This window comes from Mastigoproctus giganteus, chromosome 13 (assembly GCF_048544385.1).
Source record: "Mastigoproctus giganteus isolate SK-2022 chromosome 13, ASM4854438v1, whole genome shotgun sequence".
In the NCBI taxonomy this organism is placed as follows: Eukaryota; Metazoa; Arthropoda; class Arachnida; order Uropygi; family Thelyphonidae; genus Mastigoproctus; species Mastigoproctus giganteus.
This window is the reverse complement of record NC_143587.1, coordinates 108,345,616-108,365,009: the sequence shown is the minus strand read 5'-3', so window position 1 is coordinate 108,365,009 and position 19,394 is coordinate 108,345,616. Positions and strand designations below refer to the sequence as shown.

Genomic DNA, 19,394 nt, shown 5'->3' with positions numbered 1-19,394 from the left:
AGTACAGACGGGCTGCAAGAGTAGCTCATGGTGTCTTGTCCATGATATACAGGAATTTTTCTAGCACGGATAAGCAGGTTTGTTTGTTTGTTTGTTATTTGGTTTTTAGGAGCATTAGCAACTAAGGCCATATTGCTCCTGGATATGCGGTGGTCATTGCAGGGATAAGGAGGTGATTATTCCCTTGTATAAAGCAATGGTCAGGCCACACCTTGAGTACTGTATACAGGTCTGGAGGGCTCATTTCAAGAAGGATGCAGAGCTGTTGGAACGAGTATAGAGAAGAGCAACAAGATTAGTGAATGGAACAAAGGATTGCTCTTACGAAGAAAGGCTTAAGTTTTGCAAATTAGTGTCGGAAGACTAGGCACGGGCGAGGTGATCTGATAGAGGTGTATAAAGCCTTGAATGGTTTGAGCATGCTCAATGGCGATGGGATTCTTCCTCTTGCTCAGAATAATCACCTGAGAGGGCATAAATTCAGATTGAGGAAAGACAGATGTGCAGAAATTTGCCTTTAGTCAGCGGGTAGTTGGTTAGTGGAACAGACTTCCATTCATTGTTGTGGAAGTTGATAGCCTAAATAAATTTAAGGCTCAGCTGGACAGGTATTTCGAATGAACGGAGGGGTGAAATGGAAGTGTTTTTTTTTTTTTTTTTTGGCTGATGCTGCACAAGCTTGCTTTCTTGCATCATGTGCCTCTAATGCTACTCCTAATGATTATCCCGTTATACAAGGCAATTTTCACACCACACCTAGAGTAATGTGTACAGGTATGGAGGCCTCATTTTAGGAAGGATGTAGAGTTGCTAGAACAAGTACAAAGAAGGGCAAGAAGATTGGTGAGGGGAACAAAGGGGTGCTCTTACCAAGAAAGGCTAAAGGTCTGTAAATTGCAGTGCCCTGGAGAGTAGGTACCTACGACCTGATCTGATTGAGGTGTATAAGGCCTTGAGTGGGTTGAGCAAAGTGAATGCTGATGGGATTCTTCCTCTTGCTCAGATTAAGAACCTGAGGAGGCACAGTTTCAAATCGAAAAAAAAAAAAAAAAAGACAGTTGTAGAATAGATGTGTGGAAATTTGCCTTTATCCAGCGGGTAGTCGATTGATGGAACAGACTTACATCTTTTGTTGTGGAAGTTGATAGCCTAAATAAATTTAAGACTGAGCTGGACAGGCATTTGGAATGAATTGAGGGGTGAAATGGGAGGGTTTTTTTTGCTGATGCTGCATAAGCTTGCTTTCTTGCATCGTATGCATCTGCTAATGCTAATTTTGATGAAGTGGACAATAATATATAATTTAAAGTGACATAAACCATATAATGTACTTTTTAATGATATTATATATGTATTCTGCATAAATTTTCATTATACTCCCTTCACTTTACAATGAAGGTAAAGTGATGTGTGACTTCAGTTGGTTTTGGCAATCCTTTTATCACAAACAAGGTATTTATAAGTTGGACCCAATTCATACATTTAAATAACCTGCACTAAAAGGTATATTACAACCCTGTATGTCATTAGTAAATGAAACACAAGTCTAAATATATCAGATTTCAAATAATCTAATATTGAATTAATGACGATTACTGTATAGGAATAACACTTAATTTTAGAATAATACTAAAGAACAAATAATCTGTATTAAAAAAGTATAGGAGGTATTAAAAATCTAATTGTGCAGATGAGGAATGACAAGGTTAAAATTATACAAAAATTTTTTTAATAATATTTGGAATATCATGGAAACTCACATAGGAGATGAAAAACACAGATAAAAGAAAAATACATGAAAAAACCAGCCTTTAAAAAAGTAACTTTAAAATAACAGGCAATGACTCTTTAATTAATTATTTCATTAGGAAGTTATACTAATGCAAGTTGCTTTATTCTGAATTTTCCTTACAGCCATACATAATTAAATTCCTAAAATAAATGGTTTATGCCACTTACCCTATTATACTTTAGAAAACTTGAAATGTAAGAAACAGTCATGTAATTTTTTTTTTTTTTTAAATTAAAGGTCAAGTTTACAATTAAAACTCCACGGCAGTACAAAACAAATATATGGAGGCTGCTGTTAAATTTCATACATAAAAGGCTCATAAGGGAGAAGAGAATGTAATGGAGTTTTAAGTCTATTAAATGAAATTTAATCATAACCCAAAAGATAAACTTCAAAGAATCTGCAAGCCACAGAACTTGAGAGTACGCATATGAATTTCATTTAATAAATTCATGCACACAATATAAATTTTCTTTTTAGATAATCATTTTAATGTTATGATTAAATTTCATTTTAACTACACTTAACATGCTCACTGATAAAAAGTAACATTTTGAAAATACAATGGAATAATCAGCTATAAAATGACAAGGAAAGTAGTGTTATCACAAAGATAAAAAAAATGTTGAATTTGTGTACTTTCATATAAAATTCTCATTAAGAGGTCTGTCTGAAAAGTAGCATAACAGATATTTTGGAGCAAAACTGCCTTTCTTAACTGTAAAACATCATATAAATAAAGATAGAATAATCGTTTGTAGGAATTTTTGGTATTTTTACAGAGCAAAACACAGTTTTTTATATTTCTGTAAGAATGGTAGAAACTGTGTACAAATTTTTCTTGGGAAATGGAAACTGTTATTAAAATCATACATATTTGTTGCTACTTGTGAGCTTTTTTTTTTTTTTTTTTTAAATTATATTTTTTTAAAAAATCATGTGGCTTATGAGCAAGTTTTTGGTCATATCTGTTATAGATCATATTTTAATATGGTTTAAGACTTCTTTATAGCAAGGCCTCAGTGGATATGCCTTTGTCTTAGACTGATGTGGACTCAGGGGGCTCTGAGCAGTAAATCTATTATGTTCTTATTCTACCAACAAGAGTTTGTGAGAGGAAGCACTGTCTGCTTGCAAAATGTAGGTATTGTGACAAAACTGCATTAGTGTTGGATAAAGGGCTTAACTAAAAAATGATCATCTTTTTGACACCAAACTAAAAAAAAAAAAAAAAAAACTGGCCCGAGCCATCAATCATGATTCACAATTAGGACAGAGTCCTTTCCAAAACATTCTCTTGATTGGAGCAATATCTACTGAAGTAAACAACATACATCAAGGTTGATTGCTCCAGATAATTCATTACCACTCCTCCAGAGGACAGTTCCTCCACATAATACCACTGCATGTATTGTTATGCATTAACTTTTGTTGTTAGCAGCTCATCTGAAAAATCCCTGTTGATCTAATGCTCTGCATATAGCATGTACATTGATAACTCAGTGCAGTGTTTCTGGATAACATGAACTGTTCAGAGATCTCATTGTCAAAATACAGTCTTCTTAGTTTATGTTTAGCTTCAGCATGGCCAACTGACTTTCCCTGTATATGATGTTAAGATGGAAGTCTTCAAAACAGTGAGATGCTGAAATCTGCTGAAAAACAGTCTTATCTTATAGCTTCCAAGTACCTTTACATTCAAATTTAGCTGAGCTGATTTCCACGTAACATGTCAATTGTAAACACATCTCTCATCTGAAGTTTTATTTATACTTGTGTCACTGCATTGTATTCTATAATATTTGCATAGCTAAAAATCTGCATAAAATGCACTTATTTGATAATAGTATATACGTACACAAACACAGGAGAAGGAAATTTTTTCAAACTCACAAGAGTTAGCTGGGAGTTAAAATTAATGCTGTTAACTAGTTCAAAGACTAGTTAAATCAATTATTTTAATCAGAGTACAAATTGAGTTCAACAACATTTTGATATTCAGAAGTGCTGATATTTTGAATTACTGTACATAAGAATGCACTTTCATGTGGAAGAATTTTAAGGTGTGTGACACTATGGTTCTACAGAATCTGGAAAGTCTGCATGAATTGAAGTAGTTAGGATTGCTTTTACATAAACTCGGGAAGATTTTTCTTTATTAAAGAAAGAGAATTAAAGATTCCTTCTGTGTTAAAGCTTTGTGAATATCACTGGGGTACAAAGTGATAAATGGTTATATGCATATGTTTAAAATCTTAAATGAGAATGAAAATATTCAAATTTTGTTATTAAATGTTTTCTTGAGTGGTTAAATGAAGGTTCTGGGCTGAAATTACTTTAATTCATAGTGATGGTTACAGGCATATTATACGGTTCAGTCTATAGGGTATTTAAGGACAAGAGCCTCAAGCTACATGTTAGAATGACTAATGTATAGGTTAGTGCAATTGCATCAGTTTAATTCGTAGCCATCTACCAAAGTAGTTAAATTGGTATCGTTTTAATTATATCTCATTTTGTGAATACCTTCACAACGAGTTGCCATGATATTGCACTACATCGGTTTCTAGTTTAATACTTTATAGTCTGGGACAATTGGAACAATCAAACTACATAAAATAAATTACCCATTACGGCCCATAATTTCATACAAGAAATCAGCTTTTGCCCACTTATCAACTTTTCTCGTAAAAATAATATCACCATTAATGAGATTCTCAGAATTTAGAATACACAATACTAATCAGGCATACAAGAAAATTAACTCCACTAATATATCAGACGGAGACATGCTAGCATCCTATGTTTTATCGCTTTATACTAACGTAAACGTCGATTACACACTACAAAAATTGTGGGAGTTATTGACCATAGACTACACTAAAAGATCGCATGTCCCTAAACATCAACAGTATCCTAGAATTAACCAGCCTTTTAGTTAGGGCAAAACATTTTCAGTTTGGGGGATGAAACATACGAACAAGTATACGGCCTTCCAATGGGTTTGGGAATCTTCCAGAAATTTGGGCCACTTTCAGAAATTTATCTTGACACCACTGAAAACCAAATACTTAAACCCTTTCCTTCTAAGATTAAATTATTCATGCAATATGCAGATGACATATTATATATAAGCAATAAAACCACCATCGATGAACTCCTACAAAAATTTAATTCCATCCACAACAGACTAAAATATACTTTGGAACTAGAAGATAATAGTATTAATTTTTTAAATCTGACCATATATAAATCCGATAAACTCAAAACGCGAACATACAGGAAAAAGACACATACAGGGAAATTCCTACATTTTCATTCCCATTACCCCTACAACACAAACAAATCAGTATTATACAACCAAATCTACAATGTGATATACAATCATTCACTGGAAGATTTGACTACAGAACTACTATACCTAAAAAAAACCTTTATAGCTAGAAAATACCCCAAACAATTAATTCTAGAAACCATATTAGCTGTAAAAGAAAAAATTAATAATCCTCGCATTAATAACATTAGTACTGATAACACAAAATACAATAGTCAAACTTTTGTATCATAGCCAACTTGCACCTCAGCTCTGGAATATTTTTAGAGGGACAAACATTACACTGATTTTTTCATAATATAATAAACTAAGTACTTTTTCAGCAAATACAGGGAAACATATAAATACAATATTCAAGGCAAACAATATAATATACCTTATAAAAAGCCAATCTGGATGTAATGCATGTTACATAGGTATCACCAAAACAAATTATGGAAGTTCCAGAACAGCCGACACGAGAGCACACTAATCATTATAATAGTTTCAAATCAGACCAACCAGGAACTTAATCATGATCCATTAATAGACAACGCAATTACATTAATTAAACTTAAATCAAATTATAAGCTATTCCAGTACGAAGCCCTAGTTATAAAATGGTTCTGCCAAAATAGATCATACAAAATTTTAAACACTAAATTATCCACGAATCTATCACCAATATGGCAGCTCACACGAATCAAATTTCCACATGTTTAACGTAATGCATCCTGGGTACTACGATACTATAAATCAACACTTACAACTCATGTCATTCACCAACTGATGAAGACGACATCGAAAGCTTTTCGTCCAGCTCTTGGTTTTTCAAACACACAAATCTTCATATAATTTTATAAATGACAACTAGGAAAAAGTGGTGCACTTCCTCTTCCTAGAGATGTTTTTAAGTTAATTAATCTATTAATATAATTGGAAACTTTTACTCTCTTTATTTTCCTTTAAGTAAATTTAACCCTAACCAATACGGATCTAGAGGTGAATACTAAGATAATAAATAAGCTTTACTAAGAATCTTAATACTTTATAGTCTGTACTATTGTACTCCATTAGGCATCTCTCACACAGAGAGAGAGAGAGAGAGAGAGAGAGAGAGAGAGAGAGAGAGAGAGAGAGAGAGAGAGAGAGTAAAAGAACATCTTTATTGCAACATTTGATTGTAACTGGTTACAAGGTTAAGTACTGCAACTTTCCCTTCACGGCCAAAAGGCCAGGGGTTTACAGATAAGGTGTTACAAAACAGTAAAAACTTTAAATAGTGTTGACATTCAAGAACAAAAATGATATAGGAATAAAACAAAAATGACAAATACATATACAATTTACAGTAGTGACTACTGTCCTCACAGTTCATGGGAGATTGCAACAAGAGCACTGTCAGGCTCATTTCCCGCTATGCTTGATAATTAATTCACAGGGGTCTCCAACCAGGGTAGTTTCACTGCCGTCTAGACGGTTGCAATGGATTGCAACACTTTGGTCACCATTCCCTGTATTAATTATGGGGTTTGGCGATTGTCAGATGCAGCTGAAAGTTGGCGGTCCATGTAGGGTGTTGGGCCGAGTATCCCATGTCTATATCGTCGGTTAACAGCAAATTTCTTAAGGTCGGCGTCAATGTCCTGGATTCGTCCAAGCATCTGGTATGGAATATTGTGTAGTTATACTTCATATTTACTCCCCGGGGACTCACATCTGGTGAATATGGGCTTGGCACACCCAGGATCCTGAGCTGGATATCATCATTCTTCTCTTTCTTGGTGATTCCCTTCTACTTCTCTCTCTCTCTCTCTCTCTCTCTCTCTCTCTCTCTCTCTCTCTCTCTCTCTCTCTCTCTCTCTCTCTCTCTCTCAGGGAATTATTTTTATTATTTTTTTTTTTGGCTGGTGCCGCATAAGCCTCAGGCATCCTTGCACCATATAGCTGCTAATAATAATAACAACTGAGTTTTCACTATTGCAACACCAGGGTACCTGCCCACCCACCAAAGAGAGACTAATAAGCCTCAAAACAGTGCTCTCTGGGTGGTGAGTGGTATCTGCTGAGAATAAGTGACATTAGTCTTTTCCACTGGTGAAGCATTACTTATTCAAGGTAGTGCAATATCATGGCAACTCATTGTGAAGGTATTCACAATATGAGATATAATTAATACAATTTAACTACTTTGGTAGACGGCTACAAATTAAACTGATGCAATTGCACCTATACGTTAGTATAAGGTTCAGTTTAATAAACTGAACTGATCATTTGAGTTTATATTTTATTTCTCAAGTTATATCAATAAGTCTGTCCAAGAGAAAACCTGTCAATGAATCTGTCAGTTATATTGTCCTGATTATAAAATTAGAATACTTGGGAGATTTGTGGAAGCATGAGAAAACCCATTAACCCTTTAAAGATTTAGACACTTGACTGTTGTAGTGGGATTTTAGTACATATGTAATATTAAGAGTTCTGCAATGAATTATCAGCTCTTACAAATACAATACAATATACTTACAATACAACAAAATACAAGAAATTATTAATTTTATCAAATTGCTACACATTGGTGTCTTAATTTTTATTTCTCAATTTAAAAAAGGATAAAAAAAAAAAAGAACAATAAAAACGTACCACAAGGGATTGCACAACTTTTTTGAGTTTAAATTTTTTTGCAATAGTACTTTGTGCACTTCCATCTACAGTAGTGAAACCCTTACTGGATCCTGGCCCTCGTAAATAATGCATTTTTGAACTTTTTTTCCCTTCAGAATCAAATTGTGCATTTTGAGATTCAGACTTAAAGTCTGTGCTTTCAACAAGTGATGGTAGATTTGACATTGATGAAGATGGAGTAGGCTGCTGAAGTGATATAACAATTCCATCTTGAATTCTGGATCCAGTTTGCTTCTCATTTAAATTCTGAAGAAAAAATAATCAAGGAACTTGACTATATACATAAACAAATAAAGAAGTTTAAAAATAGTATGTGCAAAGATATATTTATTTACAATCCAAGTAGCATGTTGAATCTTCCCCACACTGTTTTAATGTTAGAATAGCATTTCAGTGGCAAAGTAAAATCCCAATGATAAATATTGTTCCCATTGCATGCACACACTTGCAAATTCATCCTTGTCCTCTACATCTACAGATTCACATAAGTAAATTATGTTCTATAATGCTTAGCAAACTGCAAATTGAGGTCAAATATTTGCATTTTGATAAGTATTCTATTTTTTTTTTTTCTTTGTAGAGGATAGTGGAGGGGTTTTTGAAAAGTAATATTAGTCATATTACTTTTCAAATTAATCAATAAGACACATGCATTACACCACAGAATTGTAAAATATCAGTACTGATTCAATGTAACTTAAATGTGTATTTAAAAAATCCTTCAAGAGACATTTTAACCTTAATTGAGCTTTGGACTTTAAATGGAAATGTTTTCATCAGATGCTCTAATGAAAACACTAAACCAATATATTCATGTATAACCTTTTAGTATTTTAGATATTATAAATAAATATAGTTTGCCTATGAAATATTTTATTTAGCTGGAGTGTCACATTGTTCAAAACTGTTATAGTTTTATTGCCTCTAAGTGAAACATTGTATAAACTATCTTGCACACTTGATGCATATGTTTGTTATTACATTAAGTATGTTGTGAGTGACTAGAGAATGCTTAACAAAAAAAAAAAAAAAAAAAAGCTAGAAGTTCAAGTGTAACCAAACACTGGTTTTTGTGTGGTAATTCACGAATTCCAGATGTAGAATTTTAGCAGACCTGATTTTTTGTGAAAACATTCAATTCAATGCAACTAAATTAAAAGGAAAAGGTTTAAATGTAATATGCTGTTGGATAAAATGGAGCATTTTCATTCTGAAGTTTTTCCAGATGCAGAATAAAGTTAAATTTTTCTCTAGAAATAAAAAAAGGCATCTTAGCTATGAAGAAAAGCTAAGGTAGGACAAATGTTTTGTAGAAGTTTATCCTACTTTAGCTAAAAATAAAAACAAAATTATTTTCATTCTGAATAGAAAAACAAAATTATTTTCATTCTAAATAGAAAAACAAAAGCATTTGTCATATGTTGAATGAAACTCCCATGCTAAAAAACGAATGTAAGTTTTATGTGTTCAAAATCTGCTATTTAGTTAAGGCAATATTTGAAAAACATTATCTGTAATAAATTTTAAAAAAATGTCTGTTGAAGAATGTCTTGAACTTTACACTTATACAAATTGTACTAATATATGAATTGTTTGCTTGTTTGTTTGTTTGTTATTTGGTTTTTAGGAGCATTAGCAACTAAGGCCATATTGCTCCGGGATATGCGGTGGTCATTCCCTGACCTTTCCGCATCCTCCGTATTTGGTGGTGACGGGCTCGAACCCCGGTCTAATCAAGAAGCGTGTTCTACGCACTGCCGCTCCTTCCCACCTGGCTACGGAGGCGCCGAATTGTTTGCTAAAAGATATTCTACCATTTTACTTTTCTAAAAAGACTTGATTATTCACTTAAGACTATCACTGGAAAATTCAATTAAAGTTTAATTAGGTAATCTGAACCCATGTACATTAACACTAGAACTGCCAGCTAGGCAAAAATACCCGAAACTGCTGCTGCCAGTCATTTTTCCAGACTTTTAAGATGTGTTTTCAACATTTTATTATAAGCATTGATATAAAATAACTGGCAACAGTACACAATGTTGTGCTTATGGTAATATAATACACATAAAAGTAATATTTCTGATAGCAAAAAACTTTTTTTTGTTGAGGAAATAAACTGAAGTTTAAAAATTAATTTGCACAATTTAAACAAATGAGTTTTTTCAACAGTTCCTGTAAACTTTCTGCATACATACTTTTTATACACAATGCACATTTCTGTAGTTTTGTTTGCCGTGTATCACCTAATTTGGCAGCTACCTCTTGAGAGGTTTGACTCAACCGCAATTGTTACTGGCTGAAGCTGTTGCTTTCTGTGAATCTATACATTCCCCCCCCCCCCCCCCCCCCCGAGTTCTTCAGCTATATTCAGTATAAAATCTCTTCTCTTCATAACTTTCCCCATCAATTCTTTATAAATAATCCAAACATTGATTACTGCAAGATCTAATATATTATAAAAGATGTGATTCGGCCTTCTCTGTGAACCTGCTTTTGTTGAATATTTTTTAGCCACTTGATCTAAAACATCAACCCTGTACTTTCTTTCATTGTAATATAATACTGTGACATGCTTCTTCCTTGTACCATTACTTATTGCAACACATGTACACAGCGTATTCAATGATTTGCTTAGGCCTGATAATTCGTCAGAGTGCAATCATCAAGTTTGAAACTTGAAGCAGAATATAACTCAGCCTTTTTTTTTTTTTTATGAACATTGGAACTTGCTTACAAACATGATTCACAGTTCCTACTATAGTATTTTTTTGGACTAATTCCTTTGCCAATTCAAAACTGGTGAAGAAGATATCAGTGGTTACATTACTATCTTGATTCATCAAAGGTTCCACTAGTTTTAGGAAGACATATTCAGAAAGTGGTTGACTAACAAGGTGCACATCCTCTTTCCTCAAATAAGGAAAGAAATTCAGCAGATATTTTGAAGAAACTTTATACCAAATCTGCATGGTTTTTTTTTTTTTAGTAATTTACTGGGGGATTTGGCATCTAGCTTTAGTTGGAAATAGCTGGTCATCTACTGTAATGTTTGTTTCAGGTATATAGCAATCTTTGCAGTGGAAATAAATTTGCACCATATTTCTGAAGCTAAAGCAAATTTATCATTTCCTAGACAATCCTTCCTTGAAGAAGGTCAAATCTTACGAACCACTTAATTTAATGAAAGTTGTTACATGATGTATCATGAAAAAACTGAGGCCCCCATACAGTTGACCAAAAAATATTCAGTTCTAAATTTCTAGCACCCTATGCTCTGTAACCTAAACGTACAGTGATAAAGGCTCCAAGTTCTTGAATGGATGTAGACCAATAATTATCCTTCAATTGTCTTTGTGTTTCAATTTCAGTGTAGTTCTGTATGTGTTTTATCATTGAAGTGCGTGTCTACAAATAAACAAAACACACTTACCACAGAATCCATACACACTTTGTCTTGCATAAGAAGGTTGGCCCAGGGTTATCATGAATTATGTTCCTTTATAGTGCATGTCCAGCTGAAGGACCACCAGATTTTATAACTTCCCATATATGCCCAGATTTTGAAGTATGTTTGCTGCCCACTGATAGACAAGTAGTTTTTACAATTATGGTGCTGTGTGTTATCATCTACATGGACCAGAAGTATTATTTTCACTATTACTAGATTTCTTGTCCCTTTCATTAGGATTGATTAGTTTGTTTTTCTGGCGCAAAAGCAACTGAGGCTATAGTGCGCCATGGCCATTCTATAAAAGAGATAAAAAGGATTTTTGGAAACCTTTCAAAAAGGTTACCACGTAAAGATATATATACAAATGCAAAATAGAATAAATTATGGTATACTCAGACTGAAAATATATACATAAAATTATATAAATATTTGTAAAAATTTATTTGTAGATATTTAAAAACATCTAACACATGGTCATTTGATAAAATCTGACTGGGTGTATAAGGCCAAGTCAGATAAGCAAAAGCAGTAAAACATTGCGAGCACATAGGTAAAATTAATGAAATTGATTAAAATAGGTTTTATATATAAAATGGTGTTACAAGACTCGCACATAGGAGGGTCATCTGATGTCAGCAGGAATGAGTGTGTATGATGACTATGTCCTATGGGGAGTCGAGCAAGAAGAACTTCCTTGCTACAATTCCTGTGAAGCTAGATTGCCATGTTTCAGTTACAAGCTGTATCTGGTATAATTTATTTGTCTGTCTATGCCATAATTCTTGCCATTGGGAGTATATCTTGTTGTGTATTATTTGCCTGTAGTCTGTATAGGAGACTGACAGACAATGATTATTAGTGAGAGTTGATAATTTGACTGCAGTGTCAGCCCAAATAATTTTCCCTCAGTATAATGTGGCTAGCCATCCAGCAGAAGTGAATATCAAACTTGTGTTCATAAAGAGAATGAATCTTCTGTCAATACCAAGAGAAACTGGATGGGAATTGTCTCAAAAGATAATACAGCCTATAATATGCTTAAAGAATCTAAATATATTATAGACCTTTGGTATTGACAAGTTTTAATATGGTTCAAGGCTAACTCTATAGCGTGCAGCTCTGTCAGTGTACATGCTGGATTCAGGAAGAATCTGCTGAGATACAGTAGTGTCTGGAAAGACAGCAGCGCATGATTCCAACTTCATGCCATCTGTGTAAACTGGCAGGAAGTCTGAGTTTTCAGCTTGGTGTGCTGAATACAGCTGCAGGTAGAATGATGATAGAGTAAAGGCTTTACCCAGTTCTTAAGGGAAAAGTCGCATGATGGAATATAAGCATGCCAAAGTGGATGAGTTTGGGTAACCTTGTCTACCGTGATGTTAAACTAAGAGTACCTCTTGGATGTGAATACGGAAAGAGCGATTGGCAGTCTGACAGGCATTGTACGAATTTTTCCAACATGGCTCAAAAATGGATGTCCGCAGAGAATGGCCTGGCAAGGATTTCAGTTTTAAAGCGTACTTTGGAGACAACTACATACATTGAAGTGACAGAGGTTGTTCATAGGCTTCCATGTATAGGGTCCAGAAGGAGATGTTTCTAGCAATACAGAAGCCTTCGATGGCCCAGCCATCGAAGTACACCATCCCTAGCCGAAGTGTATACTTGGGGCCTATGATCTAGTTTGGATCGTACAAGTGCACAGTGGATGTGTAGCAAGGTATATTGGTCTGCACCCCAACATGGAGAGAGAGAGAGAAGAATATTTAGTCCTCTCGTGCACTTTGTACAGAGTTGATGGATATGTTTCAGATACAAGTCCCAAGAATTTTGTGTCTGCCACTACTGGCATAGTATTATGTTCCAGCCTTAATTCAGGTTTAGGATGAAGATTACACTCACAACAAAAGTGTATGCAAAAGGTCTTCTGTGGCAAGAACCTGAATCCACTAGCACGTACCCAGGAATTAAGGAGATCAATGACATTGCAGTTGTCTTTCAATAACCTTCATGTAGCATGACCAAGAAAATATACTAGTCATCAACGCAGAGGGCACTCCATACAGTTGAAGGAAGTTTTTCTGTAATGGAATTTACTTTGATGGCAAAAAATGTGACACAATACTGATCCATGTGATACTCCCTCGGTGCCTCCGTAGCCAGGAGCAGCAGTACGTAGCACACGCTTCTTGATTAGACCGGGGTTCGAGCTCGTGACCACCAAATACGGAGGATGCAGAAAGGTCAGGGAATGACCACCACATATCCCCGGAGCAATATGGCCTTAGTTGCTAATACTCCTAAAAACCAAATAAAAAACAAACAAACAATATTCCCTCCTCTTGGCAAAAGGGAGGGGAGGGCAAGGATCCCACATGAACTTGGAAAGACCACTTGGCTAAAAAGTTTTTAATAAAAACAGGGAGATGCCCTCTAAGAATCTCCAAGTTGTGTCATACCCTTTCTCCATATCAAAGAATGTGGACACAAGATGTTCCCATTTTAGGAAAGCATCCTGGATGGATGTTTCCAGTCTAATAAGATGGTCTAGAGTAAACTGGTTCCTTCAGAAGCCACATTCTAAATACAACATTAAATGAAAATGAACCACTCTCTCCAGGATTCTGCACAGAAAGGTAGTCACAGAGTGATAAGATATTAATTAGTATGGATTTTAGAATCCTTTCCTGGCTTTGCAAAGGCAAGAACAGTTGCCATGCACCAGACAACTGCTTTTCAATTTAGATGCTCTTATATAGAAGAATCAGATGATCCAGAGATGTTGGTGAAAGGTGTTTAATCATTTCACAATGGCTGCCATCTGGTCCAACAGCACTTGCCTTAGAAAGCAAGACAGCTCTTTTAGTTCCTGCATAGTGAATGACCTATTGTAGGGATAAAGGCCCTTTGATGTGTGAAATTGCCTGTATTTCACTTTTATGTTTGAGGAACAGAAATTCTAGGGAATGGGAAGATATCGCTGGGATGTTTGAAAATGTATCCCCAAGAAAATTGGCTATTGCAGTTGGCTCTGCAATAGTGCATCCATTACATTCTAGGAGCAATGAAGGGTGAGATGTACAATTTCCCTTCATTTTCCATGTTTTATCTCAGACCACCTTAGTGCTGGTGGACTCGGTAATAGATGACATAAAACTGCTCCATGATTCCCTTTGATTCTGATGGCGAATGTGCTGTGCTTTGGCTCATGCATGTTTAAAAGCTATTAGATTGGCCATGGTAGGATACTGTTGGAATAACCCCCAAGCTTTGTATTAAGCATTTTTTGCTGTGCATTCTGAATTCCACCATGATTTGGGAAAATGCAGAAACTGGGTAGATGTTTTTGGAATGGCATTCGCAGTTGCTTGGACAATATTTTCTGTACATGTACATAAAATATAATATATATGACTGCATCACTGATAGGCTTTTGACTGGCTGCAGTGATCCCAAACTCTGCCAGATAATGAAAGGCATTCCAGTCAACCTGATCAATCTTCCACTGCAGTAACCTAAATGAAAGACAGTCTCCCCGTTTATACGGGGCTGTCTTTCAAGGAAGGGATCACTTCCATAGTTCTCCATTTCCCAAGTGAGTGAAGGAAATAGAGAAGGGGAACAGATAGAAAAAAATAATGGCAAAAAACATACAGGTAGGCATATGGAAGAAGGTGTCAGTTCCCACATTTCAAAGGGAAAGATCATTGTCAGTGAGCAAATGCTCTACGACACATACCCTTCCATTAATATCAGCACTACCTCACAGGGTAGTATTTCTACTGAAATCCCCAAGAAGAGGGGCAGGGGATGGCAACTGCACTACGAGATCAAGGTCTGTCTGGGAGATGCTGGTCCCAGGTTAATAAAAACCCAACCAAACCCAACTTTAATAAAAATACCCAAATGGTCAGCCTCCTTGGCAGTTAATGCAGGTGGCTTTTGTGGATGAACATTATGAAGTTTCTTGGTCCAAGTTTCTTGTGCAGCACATGGAGCGCATGCAACAGATCCACAACAAGTGATTTGTGAGTGTCCATATTTCTGGCACTTAAAGCACCTTAATGGATAAAAGTGATATGAATGCACTGGACAATTTATATAGCTACTTTTGATCTCATTAGCAGTCTGGTCAGTAAATTAAAGGTCAAAATGATATTTCCAGTGGGAACAAGTTTCCCATCCCTACACTGAAGATTTGTTTTGCAGCTGTCACTCCTTGGGATTTTAATTCAGAACAGATTTCCCTTCTGATACTTCCATGAGATCCCATTTGGCGATGACACCATGGGATGAGTTAAGTGTCCTGTGGGGGAAGTAACTGTGATATGCATTCCCCCATATATATATATATATATATGGCTTGGAGGAGCTATACTGAATGTCTCAGAAGCCACATTCTAAATACCACATTAAATGAAAATGATTTAGAAGAGCTTGCTAACCATTCCAAACCCTTCTGGATAAAGAAGGGCAATATTTTTCCTATAGCTTTCTCATTTGTAGAGTGTATTATCATGCAATGGGGTGTTGGAGCTCGGCCCCCCTCAACCACCAGGATCCTCCTTTCTGAATTTCCATGGGTCACAGTGCACAGCAAATATGCTGGATTTCTATGGTGTTAGCCTGGAAAAGTAAGTTGTGGGCACTGGATCCCAGTGATGCTAATCTGGAAGACCAGCAGTATCACTGGGAAGTCACCACTTGCAGGTGCCCACTTCGAGGGGTCTTTTATTAGGAATCCATTTGTCTCTTCTTCTCTAAATTCATCTCCACTCTCCTTTCCAGGCTCATTTTCAGATAGCTTTTCTAATTCCACTAGACATTTTGAATCTGATCTTGGGTAAGATCACAAATTTAGTAATGCAATCGAACTATCACTGTAAAAACTGTTGAAATACCTTTCCACTTATAAAGTTTTACCCAGACTAAACCAAAATGGCGTAGTGCAGCAATACATAGTAGTGACTTCTACACACGCTCAGACCTGAAGTGGTATGTGCAATTACATGCATGGGCATGTAATTGCACATATCACAGGGTGAATCACAAATGTTTGTCACAAGGTAAATAAATGGTCCTTGAGGTTGTCATAGACATTCTCTCAGATATGCCAGACAAGATGTATTTGCTACCTGGGAGTCTAAAACGCTGATGGAACTGATATTTGGGTGACACTCAAGTCAAGTGGACCCAATTTCGGCAAAGTCCAGATGGTCTGTGACAGCCAAATCCAAAATCCTCTGCTTGCACCTTCACGAGGTAGGACTGTACTGTTAGTAATCCTGGGTATAACCTCCATGCACAAGTACATGGTGGGTGATCACCCAGGTATGAACCAACGTAAGCAGGGGTAGAGGTGTGGCGTCCACACCACATGGAGGAATGCCGCCCCTCTGTTACCAGGCAGTACTAGGTGGTAGATGACTCTCATCAACAGGTGCAATACCACCACTTTGCTTATTGGAGGCTTGAAGTGGGGGAACCCATGTTTAGTCTCTAGAGCTAAGTTCCGGTCAACACTTCCCTATTTCTTCCATCGTGCAGTATGATTGACGACTTTTGAGGTTATGATGAACATTGTGGCGAGATCCAATATTCCTTATATTTCGAGGGTATAGCTCTAAAACTGTGTTCGCAGGCCAGCCACTAGTTAGTACACCGGACCGGACTGAACCTATTGGTAACTCTCTAGGAGGCTTCCGGATCAGCTAGTGTATAATCTTGCTACCTCGACTTTGCCAGATAGTGACTGGAGGGAGTCCGAGTAGTGCGTATGCGGGGAGCATTGTCGAGGCCACGTTATGTCAAGGATCTGGGTATATTCTTACCATGTGTACGCCATATCCAAAAATTTCATTACTTCATACAGCATTCCCACCCACTTTTTCTCACTATTGAATACACCAGGAATTGTCAAACTAATAGAGCAAGCTTATCTGCATAAAGATCTAAACCTCCCAAGCACTTCCTAATTTATTTCACAAATATACATGGTCTCGATTCTAATCTTAACGATGTCCATTTTCACTTGCAGTCTGCCAAACCCCATGTACTTTTTCTGACAGAACCTCAGTTATCGGCTGATTCGACTACTGCTCATCTCAGATGACCAAATTATTCGCTGTATGATTCCTTTTGCCTCAAAGGTGGTATTTGTGCATATGTCCGTTCTGATATTCCCTGTCAGAGACTTGGCAATTTAGAATCTCCTCTCTTTGATCTTCTCTGGCTTAAAATCCCTCTACCCTCTATGTCAAATTCATCTGTTGTCTCTACCGTTCTCCCAACTCCACTAATCACTTGGAGCTCTTTGACTTCCCCTCTTTGCAACCTGACTTTCTCCAGTCAAACTTTCCTAACAGTGAGGTAATCTTCCTTGGTGATTTTAATGTTCATAACTCCAGCTGGCTTCCGTTTTCTAGTCACAATGACCCAGCTGGTCGAGATGCTGAGGCTTTTGCAATTACTAATGAACTTGCACAGATTGTTCATTTAAAAGAATACCGGACAATCCTAATTATACAACCAATACGCCTGATCTTTTTCTCACAAACAACCTTTCTAAGTATACAGTCAAAGTGAGAGGTCCTTTAGGCACTTCAGATCACAACTTGGTGATTGTCTCTTCTCCAATGGAATCTTTATCTCATGGCTATTCCCAACCTCGTGTTGTTTGGCATTACAAGAATGCAAAATGGGATGACCTGCGAGTCTTCTTTTCTTTGGTCGGATTACTGTTTCACAACTTCTGATGTCAACGTATGCTCAGATCGTGTCAGTGAAATTATTCTTGCAGGAATGGAATCCTTTATCCCACACTCCGCTTTAAAATCTCATTCTTTATCTAAACCTTGGTTTTCCAATAAATGTGCTAAGGCTGTTCAAGAGAATAACATTGCATATTGTAATTGGCTTGTTTCCAATTCTTCAGTTTCATTTTCTGCATACACCAAAACTCACACCAATTGTCAATTGTAAAGCACTTATTAATCAGCCAAAACTAGATTTTGAACAGGCTTTTCTGTTAGTGCAAGCAATTATAAATGGGCAGTAAACTCGATGTTACTGCATTTGCAAAAATACCGATAGCTAGAATTGTGTTTTTTTATGTTATTATGGTGAAATATGTTTCTCCTTTACTGAAATCTTCAATCATACAAAAACATAAATAAATTTTCAGAATCTTCTCTTCTCTTCTTTTTTCTTCTCTTCATTTCTTTTTTTTAAAGCTTCGTAAACTTGTTACTCTGTGTAAACCGTGTAAGTTGCAAGCTGACTTGCGTTTGTGTTAGTTAATTGCAATTTGTGCGTGCCATTAAAAAAAAATGCCTATGCATGCTATTGTGCAATTTATAAAGAAAAAATAATCTTGAAAATAAATGCCTCTTGAAACATTTCTTAAGTATACAACTCCTTGTGCAACAAACCAATGAGTGCCAAGCCAATAATGAGGGATCAACGAGTGTGCATTTAATCAATGATGATGAAGAATAAACATTCTTTAACATTTGTAAGTCATAAATAATTTCTTTATTATTATAATTTGCTTGATTTTACAGGGTACGTTTTCATTTCTTTGGATAAATCAATCATTGTTTAAACAAACTAATTGGCTAACTAATTTCATTGTTGAAAATGTAACTCCTGTTTTTAACATTATCTATGGGAAATAATTGTGTTTTCCTAGCACGACTGCTTTACGAGCATGTGCTAGGAACGAATTAACTCTTAAAGTCGGGAACTACCCGTATTGTGCAAAGTTCAAAATTCATTGCAAGAACAATTTATAAAAAAAATAATAAAAAGCCACAAACACACTTACATTTCTAATGAAACTAATTTTTCTTTAAGATATCTGCATATAGTATATCTGGAGGAGGAGGCACTTGTGGCCACAGGTGAAACACTAGTAAACACCCTGTGTGATTTCTGGACCTTTTTGATGCTTAAAGATGAGTTAACACAAAAATAAGCCACCTGTGTTACTCTATGCAAAAAATCTGAAAACTGCCTAATGCATGAGAATGAAAACTAAAAAAAAATGAGGAGGATAAAGAATTGTCAGCAGATTTACTCAATTCATTCCAAAAAGCCTTGCCTATAGGGTAAAATTTACTGATGTAGATGTCAATTATGCATAAACTTAG

The 19,394-nt window shown here is 35.9% G+C and overlaps 1 protein-coding gene across 6 annotated transcripts in view; it reads right to left on the bottom strand.

The window, feature by feature from the left end:
- LOC150076347 (phospholipase D1-like) overlaps nt 1–19,394 on the bottom strand; it is a 496,427-nt gene that overhangs the window by 170,675 nt on the left and 306,358 nt on the right. For all 6 annotated transcript variants that reach the window (XM_090387709.1, XM_090387710.1, XM_090387707.1 and 3 more), the window contains one exon: nt 7,749–8,036. In XM_090387709.1, the coding sequence (XP_090243835.1) occupies nt 7,749–8,036 (288 nt within the window). The remainder of the gene's footprint in view (nt 1–7,748; nt 8,037–19,394) is intronic.